Source organism: Durio zibethinus, chromosome 21 (genome assembly GCF_047325235.1).
Source record: "Durio zibethinus cultivar Kanyao isolate XHJ-2024 chromosome 21, ASM4732523v1, whole genome shotgun sequence".
NCBI lineage: Eukaryota > Viridiplantae > Streptophyta > Magnoliopsida > Malvales > Malvaceae > Durio > Durio zibethinus.
In genome coordinates this window covers 8,687,237-8,712,327 of record NC_143182.1, presented here as the reverse complement: position 1 = coordinate 8,712,327, position 25,091 = coordinate 8,687,237, and the positions used below count along the sequence as shown (strand labels likewise).

The 25,091-nt window shown below is 35.2% G+C and overlaps 4 protein-coding genes, 1 non-coding gene and 1 pseudogene across 18 annotated transcripts; 2 read left to right on the top strand and 4 right to left on the bottom strand.

Annotated features, from left to right (window-relative positions):
• Positions 1-4,709: 4,709 nt before the first annotated feature.
• Positions 4,710-8,456, top strand: LOC111305432 (uncharacterized; annotated as a pseudogene). Its single transcript, XR_016331055.1, has 2 exons — positions 4,710-5,133; positions 7,875-8,456. The product of XR_016331055.1 is annotated as an uncharacterized LOC111305432 (transcript).
• Positions 8,449-11,478, bottom strand: LOC111305429 (Tetratricopeptide repeat (TPR)-like superfamily protein). 2 transcript variants are annotated; one of them, XM_022902968.2, is made up of 2 exons: positions 9,004-11,478; positions 8,449-8,829 (listed from the first exon to the last, which is right to left on the bottom strand). In XM_022902968.2, the coding sequence occupies exon 1, from the start codon at positions 11,028-11,030 to the stop codon at positions 9,237-9,239; it is 1,794 nt and encodes a 597-aa protein (XP_022758703.2). In that variant the 5' UTR covers positions 11,031-11,478; the 3' UTR covers positions 8,449-8,829; positions 9,004-9,236. The 2 variants fall into 2 exon arrangements, with proteins under 2 accessions (XP_022758703.2, XP_089606006.1); XM_089749880.1 differs by having other exon boundaries at positions 8,449-8,832; positions 9,004-11,412.
• A 320-nt stretch (positions 11,479-11,798) lies between these two features.
• TRNAK-UUU (transfer RNA lysine (anticodon UUU)) lies at positions 11,799-11,871 on the bottom strand. Its single transcript has one exon. It is a non-coding gene; the product is annotated as a tRNA-Lys (tRNA).
• Positions 11,872-11,963: 92 nt separating this feature from the next.
• Positions 11,964-16,401, top strand: LOC111305428 (uncharacterized). Its single transcript, XM_022902967.2, has 13 exons — positions 11,964-12,166; positions 12,280-12,934; positions 13,114-13,198; positions 13,289-13,378; positions 13,618-13,691; positions 13,973-14,057; positions 14,152-14,241; positions 14,547-14,677; positions 14,926-15,007; positions 15,084-15,131; positions 15,250-15,322; positions 15,428-15,531; positions 15,981-16,401. The coding sequence occupies exons 1-13, from the start codon at positions 11,998-12,000 to the stop codon at positions 16,098-16,100; spliced, it is 1,806 nt and encodes a 601-aa protein (XP_022758702.2). The 5' UTR covers positions 11,964-11,997; the 3' UTR covers positions 16,101-16,401.
• A 238-nt stretch (positions 16,402-16,639) lies between these two features.
• Positions 16,640-21,366, bottom strand: LOC111305430 (uncharacterized). 8 transcript variants are annotated; one of them, XM_022902969.2, is made up of 7 exons: positions 20,216-20,702; positions 19,229-19,290; positions 18,850-19,121; positions 17,744-17,818; positions 17,570-17,632; positions 17,258-17,300; positions 16,640-17,059 (listed from the first exon to the last, which is right to left on the bottom strand). In XM_022902969.2, exons 1-7 carry the CDS (start codon positions 20,323-20,325, stop codon positions 16,992-16,994), a joined length of 693 nt encoding a protein of 230 aa, XP_022758704.1. In that variant the 5' UTR covers positions 20,326-20,702; the 3' UTR covers positions 16,640-16,991. The 8 variants fall into 8 exon arrangements, with proteins under 8 accessions (XP_022758704.1, XP_089606010.1, XP_022758706.1 ...); XM_089749883.1 differs by lacking the exon at positions 20,216-20,702 and adding an exon at positions 21,218-21,366 and having other exon boundaries at positions 16,826-17,059; XM_089749884.1 differs by lacking the exons at positions 17,258-17,300; positions 20,216-20,702 and adding an exon at positions 21,218-21,366 and having other exon boundaries at positions 16,640-17,036.
• LOC111305418 (G-type lectin S-receptor-like serine/threonine-protein kinase At1g67520) lies at positions 21,286-24,800 on the bottom strand. 5 transcript variants are annotated; one of them, XM_089749879.1, is made up of 8 exons: positions 24,152-24,365; positions 23,115-24,031; positions 22,924-23,022; positions 22,648-22,829; positions 22,341-22,551; positions 22,005-22,263; positions 21,772-21,925; positions 21,286-21,674 (listed from the first exon to the last, which is right to left on the bottom strand). In XM_089749879.1, the coding sequence occupies exons 1-8, from the start codon at positions 24,316-24,318 to the stop codon at positions 21,369-21,371; spliced, it is 2,295 nt and encodes a 764-aa protein (XP_089606005.1). In that variant the 5' UTR covers positions 24,319-24,365; the 3' UTR covers positions 21,286-21,368. The 5 variants fall into 5 exon arrangements, with proteins under 5 accessions (XP_089606005.1, XP_022758687.1, XP_089606003.1 ...); XM_022902952.2 differs by having other exon boundaries at positions 22,005-22,242; positions 23,115-24,800; XM_089749877.1 differs by having other exon boundaries at positions 22,648-22,826; positions 23,115-24,409.
• Between the last annotated feature and the right edge of the window lie 291 nt (positions 24,801-25,091).

The following is a 25,091-nucleotide window of genomic DNA, read 5'->3' as shown; positions in this document are numbered from 1 at the left end:
TATATTTTATATTTTTATATCATTATAATTTATGATACATAATTTTTATATTAAATATAATATAAATATTTTATATTTTATATAATATAAATATCTACAAATCACAAATTTAATATTATTGAGCTTTTTTTTTAAGGTTGTTCTGGTACACAACAATTAAGCTATTGTTATTCATATTCAATGTTTTTATTAATTTGCATTTATGTTTCCAGCTTTTTTGAGAGGACTGGTGATGTGACTTGCCAACATGGCAGAGGCTGGCGATGTTTCATTAAATTATGTTGTGATAATTATTCAATTATTTTCTCTAACTTTTTACCTATGATGGTTGCCAAAGGCCCTTAAAACATTGTTATGTTAAAACCTAGAGTTAATTTGGCTTTTAATTGTTAATTTATTGTCAACTCTAATATTTTAACCAGAATTTCCAATTTGGGACAAATTTTATATTTAATATTTTGAAGACGAAACAATCATTTTTGTTTTTATCTAAAAATATATAATATAAATTTCTTTATAAATAATTAAAAAATTTTAGGAATTTTGGGGGTGATCGCCCCCTGCTCCTAGTTCCGTTCATGAATGCTCTATAATCTCATTATAATATTGTACTCCTTCAATTTCATTTGAAGATGAGGAATTTGAATTATGTAAAAAATAATATAATTTTCTGGTATCTTATAAATTAAAAGTCTTCATAAATAAGGCGAAGGATTGTTTATTGAGACCCTTGAACCCGACATGATTAGGGTAAAGTTTTGCATAGAAATTTAGTTTTAAGCTAGTTCAATTTGATTAATATATATTTTTAATAATAATAATAAATTTAAAATATTAATATAAGATAATATTTTACTATTTTAATACTAAAACTATTATGCATAAAAGTCATCTAAACTAAACTGGAACTTGACTTTAAAAATATAGATTTGATCTAAAGTATGAACACCTTTGATATTAATTCACGTACTATCAATTTGAATATTAATTTTTAATATAATATTTCAAATTCTAATTATTTGAATGCTATAGTGGCTCACGTGCCTTTCAAATATTATCCTCCAAATTACGCTTAAGAGAATGGATTTTTTTTTTATCAATAATTAAAAATTTTATGACTACGTAAAATAAAAATATATATATATTTTTTAATATGTGGCCGGCTTCTTTGACGGACCAAAATGCCACGTGCCCTGGCTTTACATCCATACATTCTTGTCGTGCACTTCATTATTAAAATCAAAGAAATAATCCTTCAATCGTTTTTTCTATTCTACGTCGATAAAAAAAAAAAAAACGAGAACCCAAAAAAGGTCAATGAATTTTCTTAACAAGTTGTCGGTAAAAAGGGCAAAAGGATGTTTGAATTTTGACATACGCGCGGCCGGGATGGAGAATTATTCAAAACCGCCATTAGAACCGGTGGATGATTTTAGTAAGACAAAACATATTTTCCACGTTCTATATAAAATATATACATGTGGTTCTGGAATGGTTGGAAAATAAGTAAGAAGTGTCTACATTTATGAACAACTTTGGGGTTTTGTCAACTTTGGCATGTTGATGTCACAAGTTAATTTAGTAATAAGTTAGTTTAATTTTAATAAATATTTTTTATATACAAGAAACCAAGGTTTGAAAAAATTTCGAGAAAAATAATTCGTAAATGTTGAAAATTGAATCCTAACTTTGCATGAATTATTTTCTTTAGTTAAATGTCTAATTTTATTTTAATGATTTATTTTATCACGATATCATTATAATTTATTTAGATTTATTTTTTTAATTGAACGATTTTTAAGACACATTTATTCATATATCGACTTTTATGCATTCATGATTTTATTATAAATCAAAGAATTTTTCATAAAAATTAAATTTTGATTGATTAAAAATAAATTTTTTTACCAATTGAACTACTTATTATGATTATTTTATAAAATTATTTGAAAAAATCATAATCTGTATCTGAAACATTTGGTTCATGTAAAATCCATTGCCATTTTTAAATTTTTAATTTTTATTATTATTCTTTTTTTTTCATTATTATCATTTTCACTTACACATAATATTGTATATATATATATATATATATATAAAGTGCATAAATATCTTTTTTTTTTTGTAAAAAATTATTAATTTGTACCAAAAAAGAAAGAAAGAAAGAAAGAAAGCAGTATTACGACCATTTTGAAGCCAAAAGTTTATAAAAACTTTTATATGCTAAGATTTGAAACGCTCTACCTTTGAACTAATCATTCTTTGTAAAAACAGGTTAGTGCTACTAATTTCTACAAAAAAAAAAAATCAATTTTATTATATACTACCTTTTAAAAGTTAATGGCCAAATAAAATGCAATAACATATATTTCAAACGGTATAAAAAAAAGGGTAGAATTAATAATTTATATATTTATATATAATTTTTTATAAAAATTATATATTATAATTCATATAAATATTAAATGTATAAAATTTTTTATTATATTTATATACAATTTTTATAAAATTTATATTAGATTATATTTTTAATTATTTTTATATTTTCATTATATATTATTTTAAATTAACAAATCAAAACATTTTAAATTTATATTTAATATTTTATAAAAAAATCATATTCAGACAAAATTAAATTAATGCTTCTAACCACTTTTATTTCATGATTAATGAATTTAAGACTCTTGTCCGTACTTACGACCTGCCTATAAAGATTGTCGTGTCAGGTTTAGGTCCAGATTTTTATAATTCTCAGAACCGCCTAAAGGAGAGGCAATTATGCACCAACTGTAAGAATATATGAATAAATAAATACATAAATATATATATATTTGATTATTTTTTGAATCAATTTATATTTAAAATTTATCGGTTGAACAAAATTTAAATGCATAATATTAATTATTTATATAATTGAATAAAAAATTCTAAAGATAAATTAAAAACTTAATATATATATATATATATATATAAATATTCATCTTATTTTAGCCAAAAAAAAAACTAATGTCATAGTTCAGAAAACTGGTAGAGTAAATAAAATTAAAAATCAATTCATAATTATTAGTTAAAAAGAGTTTTGTGATTATAAATTTTGAATGATGTGAAATTTTTTTGTATAAATTATTAGATTAGTAATTAAGGACAGGAGTCTTTGCTTGTCACAAAGAGAAGATGCAAAATATTTTTAACGCTTTTAATTTTATAAGAATATTTTAAAAATTGTTATGATATATATAAATTTAAATTTATATTCATCAGATAATTTTTGTAAAATAAAAACGAATAATATTTGCAATTTGAAACAAATCTCTACTCTTTTAAAAAAAAAAAAAATTACTAGTTACTACAAAATTTTGATGGTGCCATGTTATTTTCTATTTGTTTCTAATTGCTCTTTTGGTTTGTTACTGTTATTTTCTCAATGGGACCGTGGTTTTAGGATTCTCTTGCCGACGATACAAGTAAAGATTTTAATCTTTCAAAAGCTGCCGGTATTTCAAGTGTTTTTGGATGAGCCACATGTATCCTACAATTTATTTTGCACCCCTCCTTGCATAGTACCGTGGCAATTTTCAAGCTTCATCATTGGTACAACTATACATTATCTCAAATTATTTATTTTTTATTGCTATATTCGAAAAAATTTAATCATTTAGTGATATATATTTATTTATATTATTCTTAATCGAATTTAATATTACGAGTCAAATAATCTATTTAATTAAGAAAAATAATAAAATAAACCCATTAGTGGTCTTATATTTTTTATATAAATATAATTTTTTTGAAAAAAAATTATCCATTACATAAAAAATTACATGTCGGATTAAAACATTAAAAGAGTTCCGATCTTTTTTTTTTCAAATAAATAAATAAATAAAGCTTAGCCACATTTTCTTTGAATTGGACTTATAACCTGCATACAAGGCAGCAGCTGCTCTGGTCCAATACTGTGTGTGTCATTTGGCCCAGTAGGCAGAGGCCTATTGGGCTATCATTGTCTAGATTTTGTTCTCTTTTTCACAATCAAGGCAAGGAAATGACAAGGAAGCCGAAAAAGTGGGAAAGACAGACATTCAGACAGACACAGTCCACTTGGATTCTCGGAATGGCATTTGCGTAATTCACTCTCAATGTACTGCCATTGGTAGCTTTGTCATGCGTGAATATAGGGAAGCGTGCAGGCTTTTGCAAGAAGTTCTTCTCTTCTCCAGATAGCAAGTCCATCCGCACATATTATCTACTATGTATTCTGTATATTTACTGTAGAAGAAAAGAGTACAGCAACTGTTTCATCCAATCAAACACTCCATTCATGTTATTACACGTTACCAGACAAAGGGGCCATCATCTTACCCACGACCAAACACGGCCTTACCATAATTTCTGTTTAACCTAAAAAAATTATTTTCTTTTCATGTCTGCTTGTAGGATTTTTTTTTTTTGTACATCCACCTTTTTTTTTTTTTTGTTTCTAACTTTTGACTTGTGCCTGTGCCCCCCTCTTTTTTTTTGCCTACAAAAGCAAGCCCATTAGCAGATTACACACCACTAATCCCCAAGCTTTCACATTTTAACTTGCATTAGTGAACTCATCTTGTGAATAGTAAGTTTCTTCGAAAGAGCTTCTTGCTTTCTACATTAGGGCTAAATGTACAGATCTTTAGCCTTAAATCGTCTTTTTCCGAAGATAAAACCTACTTTCTTATGTGGGTTTTTGAGTTTTAGTTGAAAAACTAAAAGCCAGCAATCAGAATCAAAGATTCTTGGTAGTTCCTTGCTGAAAATTTCATTTTTTTCTGTATTGAGTCAAAATCAAATCTTTGTGAGAGTTGGGTGGTAAGATGATTCAGTTATTGTTTTTGGTTCTTTTTGCTGAGGGCGTTGTGGCATTCCTTCTATTGGTAAAGATTGGGCCTCTCAGAGAGCTTGTCATAAAGAGTTTAGATCAATTGAAGGCGGGGAAAGGTCCAGCTACTATGAAAACTATTGCTGGTACAATGTCTGTGATTCTTTTATCAAGTCTCATGAGCATTGTCAAGATCCAGAACAAGGGTGCAAAGCTTGGTACTATGTCACCTATGGATCAGGTTCTGTGGAGAACCCACTTGCTTGAGGCTTCACTCATGGGTATGATTCTGCTACTTTTCATGGGTCATTTGGTTTATGCATCTATCTGTTAGTAACTTGGGTATTTCTGCTGAGTTTTAAATTACTGCCTTGTTTAGCCTCCACAATGTTTCTTGGATCATTGTTGTCATAGAGGGCAAGAAAAGTGCTTTGTGACTAATAGGTCTAGTTGCTGCAGCACAGAGAAAATCAGGTTTTTGTTGGGTACCTTTGGTTTTAAGAGTTTTAAAATATCAACCATAATCATTTAGTTTATGTTTTCTATGAATTTCCTAAGTTTTAGATTGGCCTAACCTAGAATATAGTATTAACTTTACATAGGCAATTGACAAAACTGAAAACTGAAACAATAGGAAATAACTCCTAAAATCTAATGAAATACAGAAAAAAGACTCAAAAACCCTGAGATGTAGGTGTTAAAACTAAGAGAACAAACTTCTCAGCTGAAGACAACTGCAGGGCATATAGGCGAGACTAACCTCACATGGTTTTTGAGTAGTTTGAGTCTCCATTGGGAAAAACATTCTGTATCAGAGGAAAGCCATGTTAATATATTAGGTATCATGAATCTGGTATGTATGCTATAAAATCATATTTCCCATTTACCTATTGACTCATTATCAAGTGAATTTCTCCCTAGAGAAATTAGTCGTGCTTTAATCTTTTAATGTGAATTTGGTCAATGGCACTTAAGGAAGAGTTGGTAGTCTTAACTCGACACTGTATGGGGAGTTTCTCAAGTGGGGTTTCATGTTTGTATATATAGGTTTGCTGCAGCGTTCCCTAGTCAGGCACCTTGCCTATGTTAATGTAATAATAAATTTAGATAAATTTTCTATTAAGCAGCTTAACAAGGATATCAAGGCACCGTGTGATGATCATGATTTTAGCCTACATGGATCACTAAGTGATGGTAAAATGCTTTAGATATTGATGCATGATGTATCATATGATGTGCAAGTATTAAGTTATATAGCCTTTTGAAGATTGTGGTAAATTGTCTATTTGCCTGATAAGTGATTAGGGCATTTTGGCAAATGAAATAGATTTTGTATGCAATAGTTGGCGATGTGGATTTGAGCTCAAGACCTTCTTTTGGAGGTTAGGTGTGGTTAGCATCAGGCCATTGCCTTTGCCTCTTTCATTCTTATATTTTGTCTCTTGTTCTTGCAAATGTTTGGTTATTTCAGTCTTATGCAGTTCCCCTGCACCCACATATGCACCAACAGTTATGGAGTATATATCTTTTCTGTTATGTATAGTGTTTTACTTCATGCTTCTATACCAAGAATCTCGTGGTGGATCTTTTTATCCAATTTGCTGTTGTCTAGATTTAATTGATCTATCTAGAATTTGAGATATTTATGGACTGATAATTGTTGGCTTTCCGATGGAAAAATGGAGTAAACAAAACTCTGCAATTATAGACTTCACACCATTATCAGTTGGTACATTCTACAAATAACACAAGATATATAATCTAGCATTGCTGCATTTGTGTTTCTTCTTTGTGAAGCTTATAGAATTAGAAGCAGTTGGCTTAAATAAGCTTATGTATGTAACAAAGCTGACAGGACTATTCTCCCTATGAACTGTAACAGGGTCTTGTAACTAGTATGGTCTCATTTCATAAGCCCTTTTGTAAACTAGTTGTTAATTCATGATTAACCATGCAAAGGTTGTAGTTACAGTGGACACCAGATTAAAGTTTAGGATGTCCCGTAATAAAACCCTTGCTTGAAATTAAACAGTTCAAAGCTTTATTAGCATGCAATGTGCTTAGTTCAAGGTTTTTGCTAGCAAGGATTTGCAAGAGTATTCTCAAATTTAACTCATTTTTTTTTTTTTGTTGAAAAATAGGTAACTCTTTTCTCAATATATATGCAATAGTTGTATGCTACATATGGTAAACAAACATATTCTAGTTTATCTTTCACATATGCATACAACTGATAAGTTATTCAGTGTGACATCGATGATAAGATGAATTGTATTTCATTAAATTGTGACTTTGTGGCCAAATCGCTATTCCAAAAGCTACTGTTTAGCTTTTGAAAGGTTCAAATTTATATGGGAATGAAATCTAGGGCAAGAATAGCACTACTACGTCTGCCAATATAAGGGCTTGGAGTGGAATAGAATCTTATACAGGTCCATTGCAATAATGAGGCCAAATGCTGAAGGCATCTGGTTCTTCCAAATCTCTATTCAAGTTCATGGAACTTCAGTGAAGAGGCTGTCTCTGACTGGACTCTCACTAAACAATCCAAATATGTACATTGTTCTGAGGTGTAGAGATACCTTGTTTCTTGTTACTTTTACACTCCTTTAGGTCCGGGTTGAGTTGTCAAATGATGCAGGCGGGTGCATCATTTTGACTTGTCCAGAATTTGGAAATATAAAGATGTTTCAATGGATAACCCTTTATAGCTTCTGGCCTCTTGCGGGGTGTTGCTGTTATCTAATTTGGGCTTCTTCTCAGTTCTCTGTTGTTACGCGTCACCAGTTTACAGAATGGTACATTAAAATTGAGGATTTCTAAAAGTTGAATCTTTTCCATTGCCAGCTGTGAATTTTGGTTCTATGCTATTGCTGATCTGACAGTGAAGAGAATTGCTCAATCATTGAACATAAACTGAATAAGCTTCATGCCTTTAAATATTGAGTGAATGATTATTCTATTTCTATCCCTTCTTTTGGTGGTATCATACATATTTGACTGTCTGAACTTGATCTTGTAGGTTTTACCCTATTTCTCGGGTTCGTAATTGATCGTATGCACCATTATCTTAGAAAACTTATTGGGTTGAGGAGTAGTGTGAGATCTTCAAAAGAGGAATTGGAACGTCTTCAGAAAGAGAGAATGCAGCTTAAAGAGAAGGAAGAAAAAGCTTCCAAGGAGATAAAGCAACTGAAAGAGGAAATTTCTACTCTATCAGAGAATTTGAAGAAGCTGAAATTGGAATCTGAAGAAAAAGACAAAAGTATTGAAACTGCTGAAGCACATGTTGCTTCCCTCCAAAAACAATCTGCGGAATTGCTACTTGAGTATGATCGCTTATTAGAAGATAACCAAAATCTTCAGAATAAAGCTCTAGGATACAAGAGTTGAGGAAATTTTGAAGGGCTCAGAGAAATTTGTGTTCAGGTTACTGATTGGTGTTTCTTAAGGAGGTAAAAGGGATATATGCAATGGTGGAAAGTAGCTTTGCCTCTGCACTGTTGAAAAATTTTGTAATTCTCTTGAATCTAGGACTAGAATTGATCAGTTTTACTCATCCTTTTATGTTTTGTGTTTCTAATTCTGCCCGTGCTTAACAATAGATCTTTTTATTGCATCCTTTCTCGCAAAAGAAGGAAAATTTTGAGCGGCAAGGAAATAAACAGTAACAAAAAGAAGCCACTTAAGGGGAGATCATCAATGTTATCATATCAAGCATGCAACAAAAAAGAGTATGGCGGTCTGTTCACATACAGAGGCAATTGTGTGTTGAGATGGACCCAAGATGCCTTCTGCAGTGACCTTTTGTCGGAAGTGTCCACAAACACATTGAACAAAATTGCACGTACCAGTATCACAACTAGGATAGCATTTGCCAACACAATCCTTGTTAGTGTGGCACATTGACGGGATTGTTCTAGCCTCAACATTTTCCAACAACCGTGCTATTAGTACCTCAACATCTTCCAACAACCCTGCTATTAGTACCAAATTAACTTTACTGAGCTAAACGGTTATAATAAACACAAAAAGGAGTAGATAAAAAGTTGCCAACGTCATGCTTTAATTTTTCTAAAATATAAAAAAATGATGTGAAAAAGAGGCCAGGCTGTGCTTCCTGTCAAGTGAAGATAGAAAGGAGGACTTACATATGGAAGAATAGGAATTACAGAATTTATGACAAGCTGGTGTTCTTCACTGTATCATAGAAGCTGCCAGGTATAGACTGTTTTTACAGTTGGGACTTGGGAGCGAAGAGCCTGCTTCATGGTTCCCAAAACGATCCTCTTCCCACAGTCCTTGCACTAAAACTTGGTTAAAATGGTCATTCTCTCCCATCTTAAGGTTTCTCATGATCAGCAGTAAGGATCCTAACCGAGTTTTAGAGGCCAAAAGCAACAGGAAGCCCTTCATTTTGATCATGCAATCTCATCTCATGGTCCAATTTATCCAATGCAGATGCTATAGCTTCATATTTATTGTGGCTTTTATCTGCCATAAGGAAAGCATGGAGCTGTCCATTCACATCCAGTACACTGTAACCAGGTACTTTCTTCAATCCTGTTTCTTTCATGAGTTTCCTTACAGCAGCTACTTCATCCCACATGTTTCCCATGGCAAAGAAGTTTGAGACCAATGCATGAATTCCCAAGTCATCTGGATTTAACTCAAGTACCTTCTTTGCTGCCATCTCCCCAATAGACGACTTCCCATGATTACAGCAGCCAGATAGGAGAGCAACCCAAACAGCTGCCCCAGGTTCATTGTCCATAGAATCTATTAGTTTATAAGCTTCTTCTACAAGTCCTGCACGAGCTAAAAGATCAACCATACAAGCATAATGCTTCTCAGTTGGTTGGATATTATATACATTAACCATGAGATTAAACCAGTATTGACCTTCTTCAACCAGTCCCGAGTGGCCGAGAGCTGAGAGAAGTGCAGCAAAAGTTGCATGATCTGGTTTTATGCTCATGTTTGTCATCTGGAGGAAGAGTGATAGAGCTTCCTTTCCATGCCCATGTACTCCATAGCCGGCAATCATTGCATTCCAAGAGATTCTATCTCTAGAATCTATCCGATCAAAGAGTGCACGGGCATAAGAAAGCACTCCACATTTTGCATACATGTCAATCACAGCAGTGCCAGAAACTTGATCCAAATCAAGCCTTCTAGTGATATATCCATGTATGGATTTACCCAATTTCAACAACCCACCTTGTGAACATGCCAGAAGACCACCCACAAGGGACACCAAGTCTGGTTTAAATCCATAACCCTGCATCTCTACCAATAACTCCAATGCATTTCTAGCAAAACCATTTTGAGCAAAGCCAGAAATCAATGCACCCCAAGAAATATTATTCATACTTGGCATCTTCTTCAAGACACGCGAAGCATATTCCAAATATCCATTCTTAGCATACATATCGAGAAGGCTAGTCTGAACCACAACATCCATCGAAAGACCTTTCCTAATCATATATCCATGAATTGTAAGTCCCAACTTTGAGTCCCCAAGATTTACAGAAGCCTGAATCAACCCCAACATCACAACACTATCTCCTTCCACCCCTTCCGTTTGCATCTTTCTATACAAATCAATCGCCTCACTAGCCCATCCACTCTGCGCAAACCCTGTTACCAGAGTAGTCCAACAGACAAGATCCCTTCTTGGCATCTTGTTAAACACCATCACTGCGTCATCCATTTTTCCACACTTCACATACAAATTTAAAACAGAAGACGCTACAAACACATCATTCTGATATCCAAAATCTACCGCTTTACGCCAAATCTCCTCCCCCATTTCCAAGTCCATCAAACTAACACACGCCTTAATAGCCACGGTAAAAGTGGAGCTGTCAGGCCTGATGCCTTCAAGAATCATCTGATGATAAAAACCCAGAACTTGTTTTGGAAAACTATTACGAGAATAGGCAACGATCATTGCATTCCATGCATCTACGCCTCTGGTAGACAATTTATCAAACACTTTACGAGCGGACAAGATATCACCAACTCGTACATAAGATGCGATAAGATTGCCAACGGAGGTTTTATGTATGTAAACGCCAGTTAGAATCACGAAAGCGTGAATTTTAGCTACGGATTTTTTGTCTTTGCAGGCTAAGAGGAGAGGTTTAAGATGCTTTTGCCATTTAAGAGCCTGCATTTGTCTGCTTTTTTTTAGCAAGAAAGTTATAGACGTTGCAAAAAAGACCAACTGGAAAAGGAGGGATTCACCCTACTAAAATTAGATTTTGGCTGAGCTTGCTGCTAAAAACTAACATTCTTCAGAAGATGCAGGCATTCACCCATGCCACCCACATGGACCCTGCCTGCCTTTGTGAAAAGTAGCTAGAAATGCTTAAGAATTCATACTCGGTTCCAAGCACCCATAAAGATATGGTAGTACAAAATAGAGTTACTAGTATAGGTATATATGCAATCAGAGTCTGCACGGGATGGTTATTTGGTTTTCTGCTCCAATCATTACAGTTATTTTTCTTTAATGTTCAAAGGTAGGCAAGCAGCTTCATTTGCCACCCGAAAGCAGAATTTTTCACTTTGTGAAGAAAATTTTAATAGAGAAAGAAGACGCTGGGAGACTTGCTGTTAGTGTTGGTCATAAAATTGGGAACCATATTTATTGTTCAAGAAAATGTTAATTCCCTCAAACTTTTCCATTTCCGTCAATATTGGTAGTAGCATGGTACATTGAGTTCTTTGTATTTTGCTCATCTAACAAGCCATTATCTACTTCTTCGTACATGAGAAAGATGAAGATTTGCTGGAACGGAAAGAACCCATATGGAAATTAATATAAATATTTCATTGCCACTTTCATTTAAAAAAAATAAAAAGGAAAGGATTCATTTGCAATGATTTCATAGTCGACTGGTCTTTGGATAACATGAAAAGAGAAAAAGGGCAACACGCTCGCCGTCTGTGGGAATCGAACCCACGACCACATGGTTAAAAGCCATGCGCTCTACCGGCTGAGCTAAGACGGCCTCATATCGGATCACACTATCTTTTTTTTCTCGTCTACAAAGTAAAACAAGATCAACCTCAAGATTTAGAGCAGTCAGTCTATCACCGCAGTGTGCAGAGCAGAAGAAACTCCAGCTTCTCCAGCAATGCCCGAAATCTCAGACTCCGATTCCTCCAAATTACCGGACAATGCTAGTAAAGTACCACCTCAACCCCAATCCCAACCCGACTTCGACCCGAAATTAATGCGTGAAACCAAACCCGGATTGAAGCGCCTTTTTCTGACCTTGACCGTCCTCTTCTCCTTCCTCCTTGGTCTGCCTCTAAATCTCTGACGCTTCTTTAATTATAGTTCTTATTTTTTTTTCCTAAATAAATAAACAAATAAAATTTCTTCTTCTTAATATTTTTTTAAAATTGAATTTCAGGTTTCCCGTTCTTATGGAAATCCGTCGAAATCTACCGGTCTCCTCTGCCGTTTCGCGAAATCGACTCGCTCTTGACTCAGCTTCGGTCCGATACTTTACTCTTCCCGCTCCATTTCCACGCCCTTTTCATCGGCTTCGATTCAGATCCCGATCGTATCCGTCTGTCAATCCTCTCCGAAATTACCAAAGTAACCTCTCAAAACCCTAAATGCTCCAACAATTACACTCTCTCCGTCACCGTGGACTTCGGCCCCCGTTGCCTTCGGTTCCCAATTTCGTCTCCACATTCGATTTCTTACCAGTGCGGATCGATCACCGCCACTGATTTTGTTCAGAACGATGACGTGGCGGTCGATGAGAAGTTGGAGTCAGTTTTTAGCGGGAAAACTAAGGAGTACAGTGTGGTGGTGGTGAAGGGTGAGAGTGAGAAAGCTGTTGTGGGAAAGTATAGGCACGCGTGGATGGTTGTTGGTGGTGGCTGGGAGATGGAGATAGCAGCGGTGAAGGTTGCGGAGGTGTTGGTCAAGGTGTTTGTGAATGGTGGAAGAGAGGAAGGGTCGATTCGGAATGAGTTTATGCCCGTGGGAGCTGATGGGAAGATCGTTCTTTCCTTCAATTTACTCAATGCGGATCCACGTGATTGGGTTTATGATTGGTATGAGGCCTTTGCTGTTAACTTTTGCTTGTTTTTTTTTTTTTTTTATGAATTTGATTAATTTTTAAACGTTTGTTGGTTTTGTTTTGATTTTGTATGCTAAACGAAACATGTTATGATTAGAATGTTATGGTGGTGTTGAATTTTGCTCATCTTATATTTCCTTGTATCTGGTGCAGGGATTTCCGAAAGATTGATGACAGTTTGTTGGCCACTATGATTGACGCTTTGGGACCTGTGGCTAACATCAGTGTAGAGAGTCAGGTCAAGGATCATCTTCCTTCTTCATTTCGGGCATAACTTATATTCTATTTTTTTTTCGTCTGATTGGGATTTAATTGTTCTCATGTCTAGGTTTTGTACCACACACCAAAGGCCTCTTTCTCCTATTGGAATCAAAAGTTGGAGAGCCATGTCTTTAGTAATAAAGATCTTCCTTTCTTCGTATGTTTCTTTAAGATTTTTCTTCTTCTGATTCTGTAGGTTACTGATAAAAGAATGCTGTTGGAAATATGTCTTAGTAATTGGATTTATGTTTGTTTTTGCATTTAGTGCTTTTTGGCCACAAGATATGTCAATCATTCTTTCTATTTGTCGTTTAGACATGAGTTATTGTAGCTTTTATATGGAAAACAAGGGAACTTATTTTATGTACTAGTAATATTATCTCATGGTTTTAACAGGTAAATTCTAATGAATGGCACTTGGATACTTCAATTGCAGCTGGTGGGCGATCAAAGATATTGCAATTTGTGGTGTATATTCTTGTACTCAAATTTTCTTTTATTTCCTAATTGTAATGATTGCATTTATTGAGGTATAGGGTGTAGCAACCTAATAACCATACGATTCCAATTTCCATCCTAGTCAATGTATTTTTTATTTTGATGCTACTTTTGGAGAAAATGTTGATTCAGGATTGTTAGCCAACTTTGATCTGCCTTTCTTAATAATCTCTCTTGTTCACTCTCATATTTGTGATTTGCTTGCATGCCTGTTTCATTTTCTCAAGCTGTTCGTTTTTCTCTCTGTTGCCAGATATGTACCATCTGCAAAGGAATGCCCTCTTCTTCTCCAGCTGCCAAATGGAGAGATTTCCAAGACAAATGGCTTTATATCTCCAGTTAGTTATCAAGCCTTTATTATTTATATGCCTTTCACCAACCTATTATTCTTGTCAGACACATTACCTTAATACTTCCGTTGAAACCTTTTAGATGTGGGGAGGTGTTATTGTTTGGAATCCCCAAGGCTGTTTAAAGGACTCAGAAAACAAGCCCACTGCCGGGCACAGAATTCCCATGCAGGTTAGATGATAAATAACAAATTCAACAAAAAACTGTATGGTCCCCCCTCCCATTCTCCTCTCTCTCTCCCCCACATACATGCTTGCATTACCATGTAGATGCTGTAAAGTTCCAGAGCAATTATTGTTGTTTGAGACTGAAGTTCAGATATCAGTTTCAAACCATATAGTTTGTGGATTTATTGCCATCCATCTTGGACTATGGAAAAGAAGAGAATAATTGAATGAGTAGAAGTAAATGTTCTATTATCACAGGTGGCTTCAATTTAGTTTTCTCTAGTTTGACGCATGAACTTTCTTAAACAGGATCTTGAGAACATGTTTGAAGTATTCATTGGGCAGTTCCGGCAAATTTTTGGTTTCAAGTCTGTCAATGTTTATGCCGGTGCATCAGGCGTTTGGAACCTTCTACCTAGCGAAAGAGGTTTTACTGTGTGGTAAAATAAAATCCTATGTGACTACCAGGCTATGACTGATAGTTATATGTCTAGTGCCAGACAGATAATGGATTAATAGTATTTATCTGAGAGAACTGAACTCAATTTCGCAGTTTTTTTATCCGCGTCTTGATGGTTGCTTAAGCCTTAATTTAAATCAAAATTTTCTTAAAATTGAAATATAGTATTGTCTCATTTAGTTGTTCATACTGTCTGTTGAGAGTTTCTTGCTTTCAATTCTTGGCCAGGGAAGTGGATGTCTTGTCACGGCAGCACACATGTTTTAATCTTCATTCATGTGCTACAACCCTTGGATCTCTTTCAAGATTGGTATGTGTTGGTGTTAGAAAAAGGACTGTCTGATTTGGATAAGAATTTTTGCTACATATGACAAATTTTAATGCAGGTTCAATCACTGCCGAGGATGATTATTATGGATGAGATCGGAAAACAGGTAAGATATTAAGCTGGACTATAAGTGTATTTATAGGAGCACTTGCATATGTAAGCATCTGTTTGAAAATAATCATTGAACTACCAGTATTTAATTTTATGGTGGTGTCTTTGAGTAGGTAAAGCTTTCTCTTGAGGCAGCAAAGCTGGCACAAAGTAATGCTTCTAGTGGAGTATATGAATCTTCAGCTGGTATGTTCCTAAACTTACCTTTAGATTATTGTTCAATTGTGTCTTAAAATCGAAATCTATTATCAGCTAGTCCACTTCAACAAACATTTTACACTTTTTTGTCAGCTTCCTCGAGAAAAGCAAGGTCTCTGGCAGAGGATTCCTTTTTCCACCCATCTATTATGTCTGTCAGCTACTATTCCTTTGAGCACTGTTTTGCTGTCTACTCGGTTAGTTAAATGAAACTTTCATGCCTCTCTTGATAATGATTAATCAGAAATTGAGATTTTCTTACCGAAGCATGCTCTTTATTGCTTCTTATCATGAGATTTCGTTTGAGTGCTATTGGCATTAAGTGGTCTCTGACAGTTAAATACTCAATTGAAGGTATGTAAAAAAGAATATATGAAGTATTCATTGGCCATGGAAGGGAGGGAAAATTATCTTCCAAATGATCTAAAGCTGGAAATTACATACAAAATCCTGTGAATTATTTTTCCTTTCCTTTACAACATAGCATTCTGCAAGTTTTTCTTCTTAGTCTGCATTCTTGTCACCTCTGGTTTCTGAACTAGTATCTATGTTCATTAAAGCAAATTATTTACAAGGTTACCATTAGTTGTATTGATCTATTGGACTTGGATTACAAATCTCAATGACATTTCTTCTATTTGTACAGCCGTTCTTTTTGCCCGTTTCTATGCATATTGGGCTTGCAGCTTTAAGAGAATTGAGAAGATATAAGAAAGAAAAGGCCAAGTATCTAGCTTGGAAGGCTAAATCAAACACAGCATCTTAAGTTTTTCCCTGGATCGAAGATTGACATCAAGCAAAGGCTGCAACAGCTAGATAGGAAGATAACTAGCCACGGGAGAAGTTCAAAAAACAATTTAGCCTTGGGAGAAACACGATTTTTGAAACACGTTATGCGTGCTTGTATCTGTAGCAATTTACCTGATGTCATATACCATAGAAAATTTATTAAGAAAAAATGTTAGAATTTGAGACTATTTTGATGAGTAGTATGTCTTGGATATATTCAGACTTTTATTGGTTAGCCATGAAAAATCAAGAATTTGAGACTATTTTGATGGGTAGAAGTCTTGGATATATGCAGACTGTTATTGGTTAGCGATGAAAATCAACAGAAGTGTAGCGTATTCTTGAAGCCCCTTCCTTTTATTAAAGCCTTTTGACGACAAAAACCATAGGAAAAGAAAACTACATTTACTTAACAATGAAAGATGCAGAAGTTAAAACTTTTATCTTTCATCTAGGGGGTAAAAATAAAACACAGACTGTATATTCGAGTGGCTTATAACACAGTTGCTGGCCCCATGATATATAAAGAAGCGGGGTTCTCATTACGTGACACATTATTTCAGCTCAAAATCACCCTTTACACTGATTTAGATTTCAGAAAGCTTCCTAAAATATTAAGACAATGCGGCACATACATTTCTTTAAAGTTTCTAACTGAAACCACTAATGAAAAAAAAAAAGAAAAAAGGAACTCCCACCCACTTGTAATCTAACAAAACTCCATCCTTTGATTTCAATAACAAGCTGACGAAGCTATATTTTTGTCAATAATGCTGAGAAAAAATAAATACCAAAAACAATTGCTACATGCAAGGTCTTATCAGCCAAAACACAAGCCCTCAACAACCACTTGCTAAAACTCCAAATATCAGCCTCTAGATTCCATCGCGAGAATTATCTTCTTTCTCGGGCCCTGGAAGTAAACCCAAACACTTCCTGAAACCAAAGTGTAGGGAAGAGAAAACAAGTAGAAAATAGGGAAACTAGAATACTCACGATACATGCATATAACAGAAAAAGAGAAAGATAAACAGTAAAAGGTTGCTTCGTGAAGGAAATTCTTTAAAGCCTGTAAGCTGAAAGGACGTGCATTATATTGGACTAAAGAAGTAAAGTGACATATTTTCAAATTACCTTGATAAAAGGATTTTCTAAGACTGCTTTCATCATTAATTATCTGTACATTCCAAGAATTCCAATTGAATTTAATTGCATTTAAACTATTAATTCCAATAACACTCCCAAATGATCATATGCAAGTAGAAGAAAAGCAAGCAAAATAAAGGGATTTTCTAGGTGAAAAAGGGACATCCTCATAAAGTTAAGAAGGTATGCCTTGGCTCTTTAAAAGAGAAAAACATTTGGAGAATCTCAAATTTAAAAACTGGACAAAACAAAGTGGAAGAGTAACGTAATTGCATCCATGTGTCTAAAGTTCGAAGTTACCATTGGTATGCCTAAAGTTTTCAGATCCTCATCAGTCATGTGTACAAGAGCAGTCATATCAACCTGCAGAACGAGGTTTATGTCTTATAATGGGCGCATAAATTCCTTTACCGTATGATTTAAAATAAAAGGGGCAAATTTACAATATACAGAAGAAAGCATAAAACCACATACTTCCTCTGCTTGAAAAGTAATTGCATATTTTTCAAGACCCAAAGACTGGAGGAAGCCCTCAACTGATGTATCAGCCTGCATAAGAAACCACATGGCTTAGACACGAAAATATAACTACAACAGCACATATTGGTAAGACTCAGGATTTCAAAACATAATGGGGGAATGGCTCTTGAATTGCACCTTAAACAGCTAACATAGGCTATCCATTTAATCCTTTTTATTTGGGGTTCAGAACCTAAAAAGTCATCAGACAGCAAGAGCAGAATGGGTACAAAATAACCATTTTGGATTAAATAAGAATAGAAGGGAACCAAAAAAAAAAAAAGATATAAAAGTGCAAACTCAGGGACAGTTATAATTCCATTTACGAGAACACTTATTAACTTCTTTTTCAATATTCCACAAAATCCATAACTTAGCATTAAAGCGTCATAACATGGTTCATTGCCCCACCTATCGGACTTTCAAACTGCCAACACTATGCAGCACATTCCAATTTCAGTTAATGATGGGTTAAAATCCAGAGTTGACAGGTCAACTTTTCCCCATCCCCTCTGCAATCCAAGTTTGACAACGTCAAGTTCACTCGGTTCACTTCATCATGAATTGCAAACCATTGTAAACAACCCCTAGGGATATACATCCCATTACATAGCAGGTTTTTGAACCCTTCCCCCCGCAATCCAAAGTTGACAGGTCAAGTTTACTGAGTTCACTTTATCAAGCATTACAAACCATTGTAAACAAGCCCTAGGGATACACATGCCATTACATAGCAGGTTTTTAAAATCCCCCTCTCCCACCCACCTGCCCATCCACCCACCTAAACACATATGCATACACCTCTGACATGAGGAAAACAGAGAAGAAGATAAAACAGAACTTTGATGTATCATGCTTGTCCAACAAACATAAAGCACTAAAAAATATTGCATGTCAAGGTATAAAAATATCATGACATATATTATGATAAAATGCAAACAAAAATGCTAGCAATTCCATTGTCTTGTGTTAACTTAGGGAAGAGGGAGAAGATGGGGGGTGTTCCTAACAGCTAAAATGGTAAGGGAAGATAATAAGCAAAAAGAGCAGAAGTTCTATGCCTTTTGCTGAGACTTCATTCTTGCTGTTGTATGTGCAACCCTTTTGGGCTCTGGTTCAGGAGTTTCAACTGCAACACTTTTCCTGGCTGGTTTGGCAACTTCCACTTTCAGTTTTGATGGATCAACATTTATTGGCTGTGTATTCATTGTTCCAGATAATTTTTCACGAAGATCATGTACACTTGAGAGAGTTCCCCTTCCACTTTGAGCCACATGTTGGAGACTTTTCCTTTGGAGCTTCAAACGAAGATCTCGAGCATCGACTTTACGATCTTCACAAACCATTAACATAAAGTCAAAACCAAATAGAGATAATTTAGTTGCATCCAACTATAGCAGCAATATTTTAGTTCATGTGATTGTGTCAGGCAATCCATACTCGAAACTTGAGGTACATCGTCTTGGTAAAGATCATGTTCCCACTTTTCATCTTGCCTCTGCCTGCAAAAGATATGGCATGAAGATGTTCACAGATTAGGAGAATTAAGGCACAAAGTGCAAATAAACCAAATTCAACTTCTTTCTTTTGGGTGGACATAAGGGAACATAAACCAAATTCGACTGATGCCAGCTAATATCAGATGAAATCTATCACCATTAAATGAAAAGGATATATATTTTAGCAATATTGATGCCCAAGAGGCAAAATCAACCCTTACAAACTCAAACCACAAATGCCTAAGTTCATAAGCAAGAAGCACAAATAAGAAAATTGGAGCGGGTCAAAAGAATGAAGTAGATCAAAAGATAAAAACCACATCAGTAAACTGACAGTGCCTTGGACTTTCCTCCGTTTTCTTTCTTTACCCCTAGGAGAAGCGAGTAGACCGCTTATTGAGCACCGAATGCAAAATACTTAATACTTTATAGTAAAAAGGAAATAACTCATTACGTTCATTGCAACCAACATACTTTGAAAGCTAAAATTTCAAAGGCTCTGCCCCCAACCCCTCCCTTCTTTCTATGCATCATACTTAATTTCAAGGATTTAGGAAACGGACAACACAAATCTGACTCCTGAATTTAGTTACTTTAAATAAAAACCATGTTTATTTTATTTAAATAGTCTTTAACTCCAATGCACTCATCAACTCTATCTAAAATCTTTCACAGCATATTAAACTAAAATATTCAAGGCAAAGTCAAAAGCGAAATTGATTCATCATCCAAAAATACCAACACAATGGTAAACAGGTCTTTTTTTTTTTTTTTTTTTGGGCCAAGCACAATGGAAAACAGTTAAATTACTGCATTACACTAAAATAAATAAGTGAAAAAGGAAAATTCCTATTAAGGCAAATAAACCCAGTTTTGTTTCACCAATTATACTCCGTGGAAACAAACAGAAATAAAGACAAAACGAAACCTCTTGCCAGTGACTTGACGCCGCCAAATAGAGTTGTCGGAGGAGTTGCCATTGAGTCTCTCCTTTACCGACCTTTTGCCAGAACCCTCATCCACTCGATCAGCATACATCTCTATCAGCCAATTAAAAAACCTAACCCTAACCCTAACCCTAACCCTAATCTTTATAAATCACGAGAGAAAGAGCCGACGAAATCAAAAACTAAGAAAGAAAAACTGCCCTTCCTGAGGACTTTAAAACTAAGAAAAAAAATTCTAGCTTAGCATAAGGGAAAAAAAAAGAAAAAAAATCAAAAACCCCCTCGCCCTTATTTTGTATTGAGTAAATATAAATGCATAAAAAAATACATTGATTTCTTCTTATTAGGAATTTGAAGATATTTGTTTTAAAAGCGGAGTTTCTCACTCCCCCAGTTTGTAGATTAGCTAAAATTTTCTTTTCACTTGTTTGGCTTTCGAATTTGGTGAATGATTGAAGCGAAGGGACTGTTTGGGAATTTAATTTTTCTCCTTTTATAAAGAGCGTTTGGGAATTAGTTCCTCTAACAAAACCGACTAGAATGATGAACCAAAACGTGGCGTTTCGTTAAAAAACCAAAAACAAAGGATAAAGAGTCGGTAATGCCCCTTAGAAGCCCATCAATCTAAATTCCATAAATTGGGTTTGTCTTGTCTCGTCCTTAATCCCAGTGATACGCCGAACAAGTCAATATTTTAAATGTTTGTATCTATTAGACAAAAATTTTTGCCATGTCATGATTTTTTTTACGTGGACTTAACACATTTAATAAAGCTAACAGTCACAAAGAAAAATGTTAAAAAATCAACATGCAACGTAAAACATTTAATAGGTCAGGTCACTAATTTTAATACAAAAATTTTGAATCATTAATAATTTGATTAAATTTAATAATTTATTAAAATATAAAATTTTAATTCGAAAAGATAAAAAAAATTATTTCGCTATTTAAATAAAATATAAAGATCTATTACATAATTTTACCTCGTATAAAAGATTGATGGGATCATTTTCCTAGTGTACAGAAATAAATAAAAGAAAATAGGGGAAACTTGAAATCTCTGTAGAGCAGAACGAACGAGCTCTTCTGCTACTACTTCTGTATAACTTCCCTGTTGTAAGAATATATGCATCTTCACCGAGATTCTATATCTGAAACTGATGCACTGATTGAACAACTTTCTTGTACAGATCTAGACAGTGATATTTCCACCAATTTTTGATGAGTGGAAAATGCATTTTGTTTAGGAGCTGGAAGTGGCACGGTTTCGTTTGCAAGCATAGATATGACATCAGACATGTTTGGCCTGTCTATTGCAGACTCTTGCACGCATAAGAGACCCACATGGATGCATCTCAATGCCTGAGATCTAAAATTTTTGTCACCTATTTTGGAGTCAAGTAGTTCAATGCTTCTTTCTCTTTTCCAAAGCTCCCAAGCCTGCAAGTAGAAACCAGCCAAGGACTAATGGGTTAGCCTGAAAGATCAGAAGCTTTATTAACAACAAAGAAAAATAGTTGAGATTCAGAAAACCAACATATCCAACTAAATTCATGGGCCGATCAAGATGATGAAAAGTGCTATTGTTCTTTTGGCCACTGACAAGCTCCAATAACAAGACTCCAAAACTATAAACATCTGACTTTTCCGAGAAATTGCCTTCCATAGCATACTCAGGTGACATGTAACCGCTGCAATAGTGAAAATAAAAATGTTTTGGCCTTTTGAATACAAATAAGAAAATGTATCATCATTTTAGCATCTACTTACTATGTTCCGACAACTCTGTTCGTATTTGCTTCAGTTTCTTTTCGGCCGAAAATTCTAGCCATTCCAAAATCTGAAATCTTTGGATTCATATCACCATCAAGCAAAACATTACTTGCTTTTAAATCTCGATGGATGACTCTTAATCTAGAGTGTCTATGGAGATAAAGAAGTCCTTGAGCAATTCCCTCAATGATGCTATACCGTGTCGTCCAGTTCAGTAGCTCTCTTCTAGTTGGATCTGCAAATTTTGTACGTGTCCCTTTTTGATTCATAATGATCGAATCAAACACTAGCAATGGAGAAGATACGAGTGGAAAGTGGGAAAGTAATACAAACCAAAAAGGAAGAAGTCCAAGCTTTTGTTGGGCATGAATTCATAGATCAACATCTTTTCTCCTCCCTTAACACAACAACCCAAAAGTCTGACAAGATTCATATGCTGAAGTTTGGCAATAAGAATGAGTTCGTTCTTAAATTCCACTAGTCCTTGTCCCGAACTCCTTGACAGCCTCTTCACTGCTATTTCTTGGCCATCGGGTAATTTTCCCTGATAAGATTGTATAGAAATAAAGTACTTAAGCCTCAAATGTCGATGTCAATTAGAACATAACTTAGTTTCTTGATAGTCCTTGTTAGAATTTACCTTGTACACAGGGCCAAAACCACCCTCTCCAAGCTTGTTTTCAGATGAAAAGTCATTTGTAGCAGCCATTATAGAAGCAAAAGTGAAGACCTTCAAATCATGACCTTTCCTCCCATCATTGCCAATCTCATTTGAGGTAGTTAATTCGAGTAATATATCTTCGTCCTCCCTTTCCTTATCTTCTGTTCAAATTTGGATGCACGGTTAGAGTTAGAATCAATTTTTGTATCAACAAACATATTGCCTCTGAGTCTGCGGGAAAGGGGAGGATTTTACCTTGGAGTTTCTTCCTCCTCTGATAACACAAGAAGCCCAAGGCAAGTATTATCAGCACGGCTGCAAATGCAATGATGATCCAGATCCACCAATTGTTTTCTAAACAAAAAAAGAGAACACAGAGAAGAGATTAAAACAAAAAGTGCAACCAGATCAAGCAAGATAAATTATGTTTTTCAGGAGAGACTTACCATTACCATTACCATTTACTGCATCTGATCCACCTTCTGCTAACGTCGAATTTAACACGTAGACAATTCGGCTATTTCCTGTTTCAATTACTGAAAAGTTCAAATCTCTGCTCCACAACTCGCACCCAGTTCCATTTGTATGAAGAGTGGCATAACCGACGCAAGAACACGTGTTCCAACATTGAGCCGAACAGTCTCCTAAACCAATGCTTAAATTCCCCTCAGATGATAATGGAAAACCCCTAAATAAACCTGGTCGCTGCAAAAACGCATCTGTTTCACTTTTGCATGCTGGTTCTTGGAGTTGACAACCCGGACTCCTGTAGCATGCAGCACTAGACAAAAAGACTGGATTCAGGATATCAGAAATCCCCCCTTCCGGGTTCAAGCGCCATCTTGAAAGAGCCCCATCCAGAACAGAATAGCTTAAGTAGCTCTCGTTCTCGTTAGAAATATAGCTAAAATTATAGTTGCTTGGAAAAAATGTCATCCATAAAATGTTTTCAAAGCTGCGATCATTCAAGTTCAAGGCCCCGCTTGTCCAATAGACCTCTCCTCGACGTCTTGCAATTAGTTGCTCTATGCCACTCCCGTTGTTACCCCACTCAAGAGAAAAAGCTCCGGGGGTAGCAACATTATTACTTATGGAAGAAGTAAGTACCCACCTTTGCCCAGTTCGTAAGTTCACACCTAGCTTCATCCCAGGCAGCAAGGTGTCTGTTGGGAAATCAAAGCTTTCCCACAGGATTTGCCTGGTGGAGCCGTCCGGGTTCAATTCTGTCAATACAAAATTGCCATCGTTTTGTAGGAGAGCTGATGAGTTTCTCGAAGCTCGATTTGGATTCAAGACTATTGGACTCCCTTGGTCGTGCATAATCTTCAAAAAGCCATCTGCATCCATCGTGAAATTGCCACCACTACCAAAAACAGGAGTGGTTCGGTTAGCCACCCACACTGTTGCGCCATCTTCATCATACGATATTCGCAAATAACGGTAATCATTGTTGCTGGAGTCGACAAAACGATTGAAACCTAACCTGAATCTCCCATTAGCTGAAACAAGTGAGTCCAAGAACCCGATGAATTCCCCAGGTCTAAGGGTGTCAGTCTGTGCATGAGATGTGCAAGGCCCTTCCATCCATAAACATGATAGGATGAGGAAGAAAACCACAGTGCTAAATCCTCTGGCTTTCATGACCACCATGAAATTGTAGACAAAAACATCTGATTGATGTTTGTGCTATGAGATTATATACCTGTCAGAAAAACTATGGTGACATTTGAATTGACTGGTCTTTCTAAAGCCAATTACATACACGGAATTATCTTTGACCTGTTCTTTTGCCCTTTGAATTGATTTTTCTAAAAGTTGAGCTCTTCCCCTTTGGGTGAAACTAATACTTCTCTTGAAAAGTATTGAAAGGAATGTGAAAACTTTAACATACAAAATTGGAAAGTATCAATTCAACCAAACTGTTCCACAGTCAGCATTTTCGGAATTTTCTTCTTTAGCCGCAACCTGCCCTTTTGGTTCGGCTTGAATGTTCATTCAAAGTAACATTTATGTGGCTTCAAATGGAACTGAACATTCAAAGTAACAGTTATGTAGTCTCAATTAGAACTGGATCCAAGCTGCATGCTGAAGATCGGAAGGAGAAAAGTATATTTTTTAGGTTTTAACTACACAAAAACGAACTAATTGATACACGTAAATATATGAGGGTCGGAGGAGAAAGAAGATGGAGTGTACGAAAAGCCTAAAAGTAAAGAACTTGTAAGGATTATTCATGAGCATACGTGGACCACCTGTTTACCTTATATAAGGACTGCATGACGGTGTTTAGACAGTGATAGGAAGGTGCCAGGAAGGTGACAGGGTTAGACTAGGTGACAGATGATAAGAGTTTTATGTAGAGCTCGAAGAGAATCCGCGTTGGTTAGTGTGAACTGCATTTAATAAGTTTAGGGAAATTGGAG